Here is a 12,889-nt window from a genome sequence, read left to right on the forward strand (position 1 = left end):
CCAGTCCCATCGCCCTGCACCTTTGGACCCTGTGCCGTCCCAGTCCCGACTGCTTTTCTGCGCTGCCAGCCTGGTCCAGGATCGGGCTGGGGGTGAGGGAGCAGGCGGGCCGGTGTGGAACAGCCGGGCCGGGAGGGCGCAGGCAGGGCCTGCGGGGAGCGAGCTTCGCACCGGCGCCCAGGATCCCTGCCTCCCTGGGAGGCTGGACGGCGGGGGGGCAGGGCCAGCTGTGGCCGGACGTTGTACAGAAAGGGAAACCAAGACTGAGGGAGGCCGAGTTGCAGAATCTGGCACTATGTGCCTGTGCCTGGAGCAGGAGTCGGGCCCCCTTGGGAGAATGTCCCTGTGTCAGGAAGCATAGGGTGGGGACTTCCCGGAGCCGGCCCTGAGGGGAACACACGGCAGCGAGGCCTCTGGGACCAGGGGAGCCCAGGAAGGGGCACAGAGCCTAGTATGGGCAAAGTAAAGGAGGAGAACGCCTGGCTGCTAAGGAGCCGTGCGGGGCAGGACCGCCGAGAAGCCCGTTTGTCCCTGGTGCACGTGTGCGAGCGTGACCTGTGACCCTGCGAATGACGGATGCGTCCGCTCGGAGCTCCCTGCCTCGGTGCGTGGCAGCAGAGGCCGCCTCAGCCAGGGAGGGCCCCGGGAGGCTTCTGCACCTGTGTTTTCTCACCGCCTCCCGTCCCGGCCCCGGGTGGTGGTGCCCAGGCAGAGGCACCAAGAAAGCACATGGGTCACCCTCCGTTGCCATGAAACTTTATTGGGATTGAACACACACACACCAGCCTTCTTGTTCACGGGCTTCTGTGCTCTCAGGTCAGGCCTGCCAGCTTGGAGCCCGCACCCCTGGTCCCCACCACACCGGGACCCTGCCATGGAGGGGCACACGCACTCCCTCCAGAAATGGATTAAGCAACCAGCCCATGAGCCTTCTGCCCTGTTTACAAGGTCAGTAAGACCCCACGGCTCCTCCAGCCTTGGCCAGGCCAGGGTCTCCAGTGACTGAATGTGCAGAGCCCACTGCCCGGCTCACATCCTGACACCGTCCACCTTCACAGATGGGACCCAGGCATCCAGTGAGAGCCTGGTGTTCCCAGCTCTCTTCCCCTTGGACCTGGGAGGTGACCCTGACTTTGTGGCTCCAGATGGAAGGGGACAGGCAGGGTTTCCAGGGGAAGGCACTGAAGCCCAGCTCCAGGCCAGGGAGGGCCCCCCCTCCCCTTCTAGGGGCCAGGGTAGCAGACGAGGGGCTCAGGGCAGGGCTTCCTGCACCAAGGCGGGGCTCTGAGGGTTGGCACGTGCCCAGCCTGGTCGAGGAGGATGGCGACACTCTCGGCGGCCGGGGGCCTCCTGGCTTGGAGGGCCTGGCATCGGCCTGTGCCCAAGCCGGCGGCTCATCTCTCTGGCAATAGTACGAAGAAGGCGGCCTTCAGGAAGCGGCCGAAGCTGCAGAGTGCGGCCACGAGCCAGTGTGAGCGGAAGCCGGGCTCTGTGCTGACCACACACTTGAGGACGTCGGTCTGGGGGGAAGAGGGCGCAGTTAGAGGGCGGAGCACCTTGCCCGGGACGTCCACGGACTCCCACAAGGGGGTGCACGAGGCCGTTGGGGAAGGCCCTCAGTCTACTCTGGGCGGAAGACCAGTGTGGGGCCGACACGACCGGACCACAAGGAGGGAAGGGAGATTAAAGCGGGAGCAGCCGGCTGACGGGAGAAGCCTGCGGTGCCCCACGCAGGGCCCCACCACCTCCCGGCTCCTCTGCCTTGGCCCTGCGGAGCCGGCTACGAGGACATGCCAAATCCAGCTCAGACTCCCCCTTACAACAGGGGTGGGCACTGAGCTTTCCAGACCCCAGGGAACGGCCACTCCTACTTCTTTCTATTCCCACTAAGAAATGAAATATTTTCTCAGCAGTCCAGACTTCAACAGTGGCTCTCCCAGTGGCCTCAGCGGCTCCACAGAGGAAGGCAGCAGAGACAGAGGCCTCGGGGTCTCTCTGCTGAGGAATGGCCACAGTCATCCCCCCACCCCTCAACTTCAGATGAGGCTCCAGCCCCAGAACCGCTTGACCTTGGTCTCTGGCTGCACCCTCAGCAGCGGGCTGTGCTCTCCATCTGCAGCCAGCGAGTTTCACACACCCTCGCCCACCATCCATTTTACAGAGGAGAAAACCAAGATCTCCTGTGGGGGCCTGGCCAGGACTGGCCAGGACGATGGGGGTGTGGAGCCTGGGGGGTAGGACGTGCACACACATCCCTGCGGGCTGGGCTTGTCTTTTCCTGCCATGGGAACGTGGCTGGGTGGGAGTGGGTCTGGGGTGCTCTGAGCAGTGACAGGGCTCCCCCTCCGACAGGGCTTGTGCTCCACCTTTCGAGGGGCCGGGGGGCCGCTTCTGCAGGCCAGCTTCTGCCCTACAGGGGGCTCGGGGACGGCAGGACTTTAGCCCTGGAGGTGGGGGAGGCTCCGGGCTTGGAGGGAGCAGAGGACAGGTCAGCACCGGAGCTGGGGCTCACCCACCCCTCCAACCCCCAGCAACACCCCACTGCAGGTGCTCGGGCGCTCAACCCTTCACAGCCCGTCCCGGGATCCCGGTGCCCCTCACCCATCCGCCGCGCCGCCGCAGCCAGGGCGCCAGGGCCTTGCGCACAAACTCCCCAAGGCAGTCGACCAGTGCATGGACCAGGGCGGGCTGGGCCTGCCGCACACAGTCTACGGCCAGCCCCGCCGCCACCGAGTACAAGGACACCACCTTGCCCCACGTGATGCCTGCAGGGAGAGAGACAGACACCGGTCAGCAGAAGGCCCTCCGGACCCTGGCTCCAGTCCAGCCCTCAGGGTCGCAGGAAGAGCCCGAGACCCTCTGAGCCACGCCCCCGCCATCATCCCTCTGATGCCAGGGTGGGCACCAGGGGCCAGCCCCCACCCACAGCCCCCCAGCTGGACAGGTGCCATGGTGGCTGGCCGCCGGGCACGAACCCCAGCCACCATCCCTGCCACAGGTCAGTCCTGCCCCCTCGCGGGTAGATCTTAGGCGGAGATTCTCGAAGTCTCCATTATACGCCCGCGCACACGGGCCGGCACCCAGGACAACCTTGCGCGGCCCACCGTCTGCTGGAAGAGGCGAGGAGCAGCAAGGCAGTTGGGTAAGGAGGAGACAGGCCGCGCCGAGGGCGGCTGAGTGGCCTGCAGCCACACCCTGAACAGTAAGTGGCTTCAAGCCGCGCCTGCCCCTGGCTGGTCTGTCCTCCGGAACGGCGGTGCGAGGGCCCTGGCACGTGTCCTGCATGAAGCAGCCGAGGCCCACGAGGGGTAGGACCGCCCCAGACCACCAAGCTCCTGAGCTGCAGAACCAAGACGGAGCCCCCTGGGAAGGCCGATGAACAAAGCCTGGGAAGGAGGGCCCGAACTTCCAGGGTGTGGGCTTCCCTAATGTACAAGGAGGGCTTACAGCTCAGCGAGAACAAAGAGAAACCTTTCAAAAGAAATATGAACACAGAATAAACAGCTGCTTCATGGAAAAAAAGATACAAATACATGAAACATCTGAAAAATGCCCACCCTCACAAATAACCAAAATAAACCAAAGGAAAGGCCAAAGAAAACAAGATCTAGGTTGCAATCTGTCAGACTGATTTTTTTTAAGTTTACTTATTTGTGAGGGGTTGGAGCAGAGAGAGCGAGAGGGTGAGTGGAGGAGGGGCAGAGAGAGAGGGAGAGAGAGAACCCCGGGCAGGCTCCGTGCTCTCAGCGCAGAGCCAGACGAGGGTCTTGATCTCATGGCTGGGAGATCTCGACCTGAGCCGATATCAGGACTCAAATGCTTAAGCAGCTGAACCACTCAGGCTCGCCTCTTTCTTCCCTTCCTTAATTTTCCTCCTCCTGGAATCAGCTGTCATTAATTCTATGCAAAGCACTGGGAAGAGCACCGCTGTGGCACATGGGGGCACTTGGTCTTCTCTAGCTGTATTACCACTGTCATTGCAATTACAACCACTAGTCATTCATCTTTGTACCAAAATCTCCTCGTCCTCATTAAAATATCAACGATAAAAGACAGCAGAAAAAATACAGGATATGTTACAGTATGTTGAAAACAGATTGTAGCTGGTGAGGATTACGGTTAGCGAGATGTAACTGCGGAAGCGCCATGTGACTTGCAGGAGCCGTAAGAGCGAGGAGCAGGCGGCACCACCGCTCAGGATCCCGTGTGTCCCCAAACTGGTCTGAGCGGCGCCTGGAGGCCAGCGCACGTTCGGCAGAGTGCCCAGGACACAGCCCTGAAGCTGAGGACCCACAGGGATCCCAGGCTGGAAACTCAGCTTCTGACTTCTGACCCCCGGCGTGGAGTGGACCAGTCCGGAAGCAAGCAGGGGGGCCCAGGGGACCCAGAAACCGAGGCCCAGCACCCATCCCTGCCTGCCAGGCGACCAGCGTCCCAGCCTTCCGCCTCCTAACACGACCGGCCACTCTGCGGTAGGTTCTTCACAAACAGAGCAAAACACTACAATTATGCTGGTCTAGCAAGTACACGTGAGTACACCAGTGACCGTTCTTTTTTAAGTCTCTTTATTTTTTTTTTTGAGAAAGAAAGAAAGCATGAGCGGGTGAGGGGAAGAAAAAATGGAAAGGAGAGAATCCCAAGCAGGCTCTGCGCTGTCAGCACAGAGCCCGACGCGGGGCTCGGTCTCACAACCCCTGAGATCATGACCTGAGCCGAAATCAAGAGTCGGACGCTTAGCTGACCGAGCCAGACCGGCACCCATTTATTTATTTTTAAAGAAAACTCTAGCCCCAACACAGGGCTTGAACTGATGACTCCAAGATCAAGAGCTGCACATTCCACTGACCAAGCCTGCTCAGCGCCCCTGTCACATTAAACTCTAAACATTAGTACGAGTGAGGGTCCAGGTGAGTCTGCGCCTTGTCACCCCTATGGGAAACACAGCCACAGTCCCGGCAGGAAGTAGCCTGAGGTCGCAGCACCTGCCTGGTCTGTGGGAAGCGGCAAAGATTCAGCTGCTTGGCCATTTGCTAGCCGGATATGTCACTCCCTGAGGGGAGTTGCAAATAGGCAGGGGAGCGCCACTCCCTGTCAGGAGAAGCCAGAAGAACAAAGATCAACCGCCTGCAGGCAGGGTGGTATCAGCCCCTCAGGCGCTGCGCTAAAACACTTTAGTCCGGTTCCTCTTTTACTCCAGCCTTAATCCCTTAACCCTGTTTCCTAGCAACCGACCTAGGTCAGCTGCCTTGTTCTCCCGCCTTGAAACCTTTATAAGATACAGTTTTTTTCTGAATAGAAAGAAGAGGAGGCTTGATCAGATTCCGTGTGCTGTCTTTACTCTCCGTGTTCCCCCTTCCTGCCCTTTCTTTCCCTCCCTCAGGATCAAGAACCCGTGAGGATTTCCCGCCCTGCTGGCCGGGGCGGGACACGACACTGGTCAGCACACCTTCACGGAGCAGCCGGAGCACAAATCGGCCCCCTCCTCCCGGCTCACCGGTGTTCACGGCAGCCCTGCTTACAATCGCCAAAAGGTGGGGGCAACAAAGCCGCCATCAACTGTGAACAGAAAGGCAAACCATGGTCCGTCCCCCCCGGAAATGTGGCTCAGCCACGAAAAGGGACAGAGCACCAACCCTGCCTCAGTGTCCAGGAGCCTTGAAAACACAGTGCTCAGGGGGACCCACAGACTCAGAAGGCCACACACACCGTGTGAACCTGTTACGCAGAACGTCCAGAACAGGTGACTCCATGGAGACACACGGAGGCTGGGGGCTGCCAGGGGCTGGCGGGGGGGGGGGGGGGGGGGCTTAACAGGCTCCAGCGTCCTCTAGGGGCGACGGAGACGGAGGTGGTAGTTGCACAGGGCTGTGAACGCATTAACGGCCACTCGATTGTGCACTTCATGATGGTTAATTGTTGTAGAAGTTTCATCTCAATAAAGAGAAAATTCTGAATCCCACACATCAGACTCCGTCATTCCCCTACTGTTACTTTGCATCTCATTCAAAATAAATCCATTATGGGGCCCCATGGCTGGCTCAGTCTGTGGAGGGTGTGACTCTTGATCTCAGGGTTGTGAGTCAGAGCCCCACACTGGGTGCAGAGAGGACTTAAAAGTAAACCCAAGTCTGAAATCTCACGTGAGACACCCACCACTCAGGCCCCACTCCCACCTGGCCCTGCGCATGCTCCCCAGCTCCACAGGCCAGGCCATGAGGGCGCCAGGTCGTGGCTCTGTCCTGTTCACGCGGTGCCCTCAGCACCTGACAGGTGCCCCTCCCTGCCGAGGGGCATGGGAAGGGACCGACATGCGAGGGTCGGGGTGGTGCCACGGGTGCAGGAAGGGAGCACCATGTTCCGTGGTGCCGCCCCGTGGCAGGCGCTCACTGGGCGAGCTCCATGTGATGGCTAGATTTTCAGGTCTGGAGAGAAAAGCCAGGGATGGTAGTAAATTGCCATAAATTACAGTGGCATTTAGTTCATTCACTGCCTCTGTCTGGCTCTAACACATTTTCATGCCCCCAAAGGACGCCCTCACCCGCGGGCAGTCAGGCCCCTTCCTCAGCAACCCCCCAAGCCCCTGCACGCCTACTCTTCTTCTGCCTCAGGGGTCCCCCTACTGGAGGCATTTCCCGTGGAAGGGCTCACACACGGCGCTCCGCTCTGCATCTGGCTCCGTGCACGCAGCACGACGTCCCCGAGGCTCATCCAGGTAGCCTGTCAACATTTCTTCCCTTTTGTGGCTGAATGACGTTCCACCGTGTGGAGAGACCGCATTTTGCACCAGGCAGCTACTGTGAGCAGCTGCTCCCAGCGTCTGCGTGGACAGGTGCTCCCAGCTCTCACAGGTGGACACGCAGGAGCAGGACTGCGGTGCCACACGGTGACTCCGCCCGAGTTAAACTGCTAGAGAAACTGGCCATCTTCCACGGCAGCCGAGCCCGTGTGCACACCCGCCACTCTGATCCCAGCCACCCTGGGGGGCTGCCAGGTGCTTCCCCGGCAGCTGCTGAGAGCACTTTCCATGGCCCATCTGTACATCTGCCTGGAGAAGCGTCTACTCAGGTTCTTTGCTCATTTTTAGGTTGGGTGGTCTTTTTATCACTGGTTTCTACGAGTTGTTTATCTTTTGTATTTTCTGATCTCTTTGTGGTAAACTGTTTTGCTCTTGTCCTAAGAAGAAAAAACCGAAAACCCCTGCCAACTTCTAATCAGGGAGAGAAAAATCAGTTTTTCCCATGAAGGGAGCTGAGTAGCCAAAGGGCAGGGACTGAGGCGTGGCCACTCAGGTGGCGTAGACCCTGCCCTGCAGTCCTCAAGCTGCCCCAAGGCTTGCACCCCAGGGGCCGCTGCCAGGAGGAGGGGGCGGAAAGTGCAGTGGGAAGGTCCACGTGAGCAAGGAGGGGCTGTGGGAAGACGGGCAGGGGGCTGGCAAGCACCTCATGACTGGGGCTGGGCCTGTGGCAGAAGGGTCTAAGGACCTGAGACATGATGGACAAGGGGCTAAGGGGAGGCCCTGGACAGCAAGCAGGGGGGCGAGAGGGACAGCTAGCGCAAGGGGGATGGTCGGAGAGCCAGGCGGCAGCCGAGGGCCAGCCCTGCAACCCCACCTCCACGCAGCCTTCCCCTGCTCTCTTTTCGGGCGGCTCTGAGGTTCAGAGAAGCTAAGAGACCAGATGCAGGCCAGGCAGCAGAAGAGGGAAGAGGGCGCAGCTGCCCCAGCGCCCACGGGGCAGGTCAGGTGTGGAGGCTGCGCCAAGAGGCGGGCAGGGCCGGCGTGGGGCAGGGCTGGATGTGCTTGAACATAAGGGGCAATCAGTCTGCCCCAGTCCCCAGGGAAAACCACAAGACTTTAACTGAACTCTACAAGCAATCAAGCCGCTGGGGGTCTGTGACCTCCCTGAGCAAGGCCGGGCAGGTGGAGTGGGCCCTTTGTCCCCATCCCCTGCCCACGTGCCAGCCACCAGCCAGGAGCCTGCCCAGCCTCCCCACTCAGACCCATGGCCAGCAGCAGACCAGAGCCACATTCTCAGAGATAAGCCTTCCTTTTAAAGCCAGACCTCGGCTCATAAACCAGCTGCCCGCCAGCCTGGAGTGACACAGGCGGCCACCCACACACCAGCAGCAGGCCCGAGACGCAGGAGCCCAGGGAGGGGGAGGGTGGTCCTCAGCCCAGGATGTCCCCTGCACCCCACCTCCTTCCTGAGTCCCACTTGCTTCCTTCTCCACAAGGTGCCCTCCGAGCCCACCCCTGCAGGTTGCCACAGACCAGCCCCCCACCCCCCTAAAGGAAACAGGTCAGGACAGTTAGAACATTCTGAAAGAAACTGGCCCTCCCACCAGCCCACCCAGGCTCAGCCTCATGATGTCCTAGCCTTGCTGACTCCTGCCTGGGAGGTCAGTGCTGACCTAGGGGCGGCCCTGTAGGAGTCTGATTCTGCAGCTGGCCATCCCACGTCCCTGGCCATCCCGCGTCCCCACTGCACTGGCCCCAGGGAGGGCACAGTGAGCACTGCTCTGCCCACCAGGACCTGGTGGGGCCTCCTTGGGAGAGGATACTAGGGTGGGGTCGGTGGGCCTGGACGTCAGCTGGGCTGGGGGTTCACCTCTGACAGGGTGAGGCAGCCCTCCGCTCTGTCTCTTCTGTCTGCAGGGTGTGGGCTGCACCCGCGGCTGGTGGGGACTGTGGCTCCCCCGAATCCTCCACTCTAACGTCCTGCTCTGCTGCTGTCCCAGCCACCTCATGGATGAGGAAACCCAGGCCAAGGTCACAGAGCTGGTCAGCACAGAGCCAGGACCGCCTCCCAGAGGAGGGGGTGCTCGAGGCCTCCCTACTGCGTGGCACCCTTCCTCCCGCAGTGGAGTGCCTTCCAGAAAGCCCCAGAGGGAGGGCGGCCCTCCGCACTCCCCACACGACTGCTCACCCCACTCCCCCCTCCAGCCGGGATGCAGCCTCTGAAACACTCGGGCTCCAAGGCCCCGACGCTGTCCCTCCCCGAGGGTGGGGGCTGGCTGTCCCATTCATGGGCCCAGGTGCTGGGAAACACAGGGATGTGCTGCCGCAGGACGTGCTGGTTGGGGCTGGGGCTCTGGTTACCTAGATGCACAGCCTGGCACCTGTTATACAAAGATACAGGGATGGACCCACAGAGTGTGGGTGCCAGGGCAGCACGTGGGACCACAGGTGGGGGCATGAGGTGTGTGGACAGCAGGGAGCCCAGCAGGGTTCCAAGGAGAGGACATGGGGACAAAGGTTTAGGGGGATTAGTCCCGAAGCCTCCAGCGAGTCTGGAGGCTGATGTACAGACAGGAAGCGGCAGGAGCTGCACTCAGAGGTGGGGACACAGAGAGGAGGCAGCAGGAGCAGATGTCACCTCTCCTAGGGCACAGGTGGAGCACCAGGAGGCGCCCAGGTGAGTGCGGGCCAGCCAGGTGAGACAGGTGTGCTGCTGTTCCTGAGAGACTGGCCAGTGAGCGCGGGGCTCACGCCCTCAGGCATCTTCCCTCGTGTGGGGCCGCCGGCAAGGTGCCTTCAGTGACACTAACTGCTGAGGCTACTCTGCCAGAGCCTGGTGGTCCCGCCCGGGCTGCTTGGGACACTCGCCTTTGGGACCCAGCGCCACGCTGTGAGAAGCCCACAGGCCACGTGCAAGATGCACTGCATCCACCCCCGCCTCAGCCAATGGTCAGCACCAACTGGCAATCGGGGACATGCAGCCCAGACAAAACCTCAGGTCGCTGCCATCCCAGCCAATGCCCAGTCAGAACCTCGCAGAGGCCAGGGGCGCCGGGGTGGCTCAGTCGGTTAAGCGGCGGCCAACTTCAGCTCAGGTCATGATCTCACAGCTCATAGGTTCAAGCCCCGCATCAGGCTCTGTGCTAATAGATTAGAGCCTGGAGCCTGCTTCTAATTGTGTCTCCCTCTCTCTCTGACCCTCCCCCACCTACATTCTGTGTCTCTCTCTCAAAAACAAATAAAAGCTAAAAACAAACAAAGAATCAAAAAAGAGCTCGTAGAGGCCTGGTGCTGGCTGCCCAGCAGGCCCACCGTCCTCAGACCCAGGCCGGAGTGGGGGAGAGAGACACTGACCATCACTGTTTGAGTCAAGGTTCTGGGCTCTTTTGTGCAGCAAGAAGGTACACGTGGGCACCAGGTGGCTCCAGGCCCCCAGTACCAAGCCCCTGCTCTGGCCCACACACCCCAGCCCACTGTGGGCACCCTGGGGAAGGGGGTGCCCATGCCTACCTGCAGAGAAGATTTGGGCCGCCACGGCCAGGAAGGCGTCGGTCACCACGGTCTCGGACTGCAGGGAGATGTTCAGCTGACGAGCCACGTTGCGGTAGACGCTGGGCCGGATCTGCTCCAGCTCGTCCCCTGTGCAGTCACGCAGCGGGGTCAGAAGCAGTCCTGAGAGACCCTAGCCCCGCCATCACACAGGCCTGGGAGCAGTCCCCTCCTCATGGCCCGTGCCCGCGGCTGCCGCTCAGCATGTCTGACCCCTGACCCCTACTCAGCCTGTCAAATTCCCACCCCACTGTGACCCCACATGGCCCCTGGGGACAGGAGACCAAGGAGGTACACTGGGAACCCCCCCCCCCCGACCTACCGTGGTGCCCGCCCCTTCTGACAAGCCAGCCACCCCCACCCCCACCCAGGGCCCAGCCTGCTGGGCCGGTGAGGCGGGAATCCCAGGGAGGAACACGGGCCATGCCTGCTAGGTGACTCACGGTTCACAGTGAGCTGCCCGGGCGGCAGCCGGACTGTGCACGCAGCCAGCGCCCAGCACAGGCGGGCCCCCCGCTGCTGCCTCCGAGGGGCATCCTCACTCGGGCCTCGGCACTGCTCTGTGATCCGAAAAGCTGAGCCACTGCCCTGGGCCACCAACACCGCCCAGGTTCAAACCTGGGCTCCTGGTGCCAAGCGGGTGTGTCTGGATGGGCGGCCACGGTCGGCAGAGGAAATGCCCTCTCAGCAGCCCCGCCCGCTGCCCGAGCTCGCTGCGGCGCCCCAGGCAGTGATGTGCCGGGAAGTCCACACGGCCCCTGGACTGGGGTCCCCCAGCCCAGTCGCCTCTGCAGCCAAAGCAAACAGGGAAATGCCGTGGACCGGACAGCACGGAGTGATAAGGGTGTCCGAGTCATCCCTGGGCCAGCTGCACTCCATCTAACGAACTAAGATCTAGATGCAGAGCAGACACTGGCGAGGCCAGGCCTGCGGGCGGCGGCGGGGTGGTGGCATGGAAATTCCCAGGGCCGGCCTGGCTGTTCCCACACAGACCTCAGGGCTGCCGGGGACTGGCCCCAAGAGACTGACCATGGGGATGCAACCCAGGCTTCTTCCTGTGTGCCGCTGCCCCGGGGACCGGGCGTCTGTGCTGAGGAGGGGCTTGGGGCGCATGGGGGGGTGTGGAGACAGTGTGGCCCCGAAGGGCTGGTGCGGAGGAGTTCCAAGAGCAGAATGCAGCAAAAAGACATGAAGGAGAGAAAGCACTCTGGGGGCCGAGCTGTCTCTGTCCTTGGCCACCCGGCAGAGCCGAGTCCCAGGGACTGGACGCAGCCTGATGTGCTGAGGAAGGGCCTTGAAGGCCCAGCTCCTGAGAGGGCTGGTGCTGGGCGCCAAGCCTAGGCCGGAAGTGCACGGAGCTCAGGGTGGGACACAGAGGACTGAGGGCACAGAGACCAGCCTGGTCAGGTGGGCAAAGGCCAGAGCAGAGTTCAGACAGGTTCAGACAATAGGGACTCTGGGCCCAGGACAGAGGCAGTGCCCAGGTCCTGCTCACAGACAAGGAGACAGAGGCTGGGGGTAAGGGGCTGTAGGGCAGTCCAGGTCAGAGGCAAGACTTCCTTCTGGGTCCCCCAGGGGTCTGGGGGGGCTCTTGGGAGCCCAAGGAACCATCTTCTCCAGGGCCCTCTAGAAACTTCCCCAGTGTCATCCCCACAGGCCAGCTGAAATGGCTGTGGGTGGCTGACCTCAGGAGGGTCCAGGCCTTCGGGACCCCTGCCCAACTCCCCCAAACCCCACTGGCTCTCCCCTCCCCTGAGGCCCGGTGGGCTACCACCCTTCTATGATGCCCCCAGAGAATCTGTGTGTCTCCCCGCACCCCAGGTCTACACAGCTCTGCTCTGTCGACACAAAACAAGGACAAGCAGACACTGGTGTCAGCCTGAGAAGAGGCTGAGTGTCTCCTTTCACTCGGCACTCCCTCTAAGCCTGGACCCACACTGTGTGGAGAGCCATGCCACCCGGGCTCTGTCTTTCCTGCCATCCCCTCCCCATGGGCCCACTGCCAGTGACCTCAGTGCCTGAAACTGAATCACTGGGCTGGTCCCACCCTCCCTGGGGTGTAGACCTTGGAGAAGGTGGGAACAGTTATTCGGCTGTGTGTGACCGCCCCCCCAAATAAGCACTCCCAGGTGTCTATACTCCACCAGCTAGGTGGCCAGCCCGTGATGACTTTGACCCTCTTAGGGAAGAGCCGCAGGATTTCAGGCAGCACCTGAGACCCGCTTTCCAAAACAAACATCTGACACGTGGTTCCACAAAGGATTTCTGTGCCCAGCTCGGTACAAGGGTCACTCTGGAAGTTTAGCCACCAAAACACTGTTGTTTCCCCGGAGAGTTCTAGTCTTTGTGGCCAGAATGTCCGAGATCTGGGCGGAGCCCGCATTGGGAGAGCCCTGAGGCGGGTGGGCTAAACTGGGAGTGTGGGTGGGCCTGCCTAGCGCAAGGCCATTCTGCCCTCTTCCTCCTCCCTCCCCGCCCGCCCCCTGTCCACCCTTAAGGGAAACCAGCCCAACAGCAGGGGGCGGGGTGGGGGATGTCCTCCCGGGTACCCCTCGCCTACCGGGCGCCTCCCAGGCCCAGCAGCGGGGGGTTGAGGGGGGCGCC

General features: G+C 61.6%; 1 protein-coding gene across 1 annotated transcript; it reads right to left on the reverse strand.

The window, feature by feature from the left end:
- Positions 1-740: 740 nt before the first annotated feature.
- Positions 741-10,885, reverse strand: BOK (BCL2 family apoptosis regulator BOK; the record flags this gene model as incomplete). The annotated part of the gene is made up of 4 exons (XM_029936149.1): positions 741-1,520; positions 2,602-2,765; positions 10,247-10,375; positions 10,729-10,885. Coding segments are annotated over 4 exons (576 nt in total), but the record flags the coding sequence as incomplete, so codon positions are not given.
- Positions 10,886-12,889: the final 2,004 nt, after the last annotated feature.

Source organism: Suricata suricatta, chromosome 3 (genome assembly GCF_006229205.1).
Source record: "Suricata suricatta isolate VVHF042 chromosome 3, meerkat_22Aug2017_6uvM2_HiC, whole genome shotgun sequence".
Classification (NCBI taxonomy): domain Eukaryota; kingdom Metazoa; phylum Chordata; class Mammalia; order Carnivora; family Herpestidae; genus Suricata; species Suricata suricatta.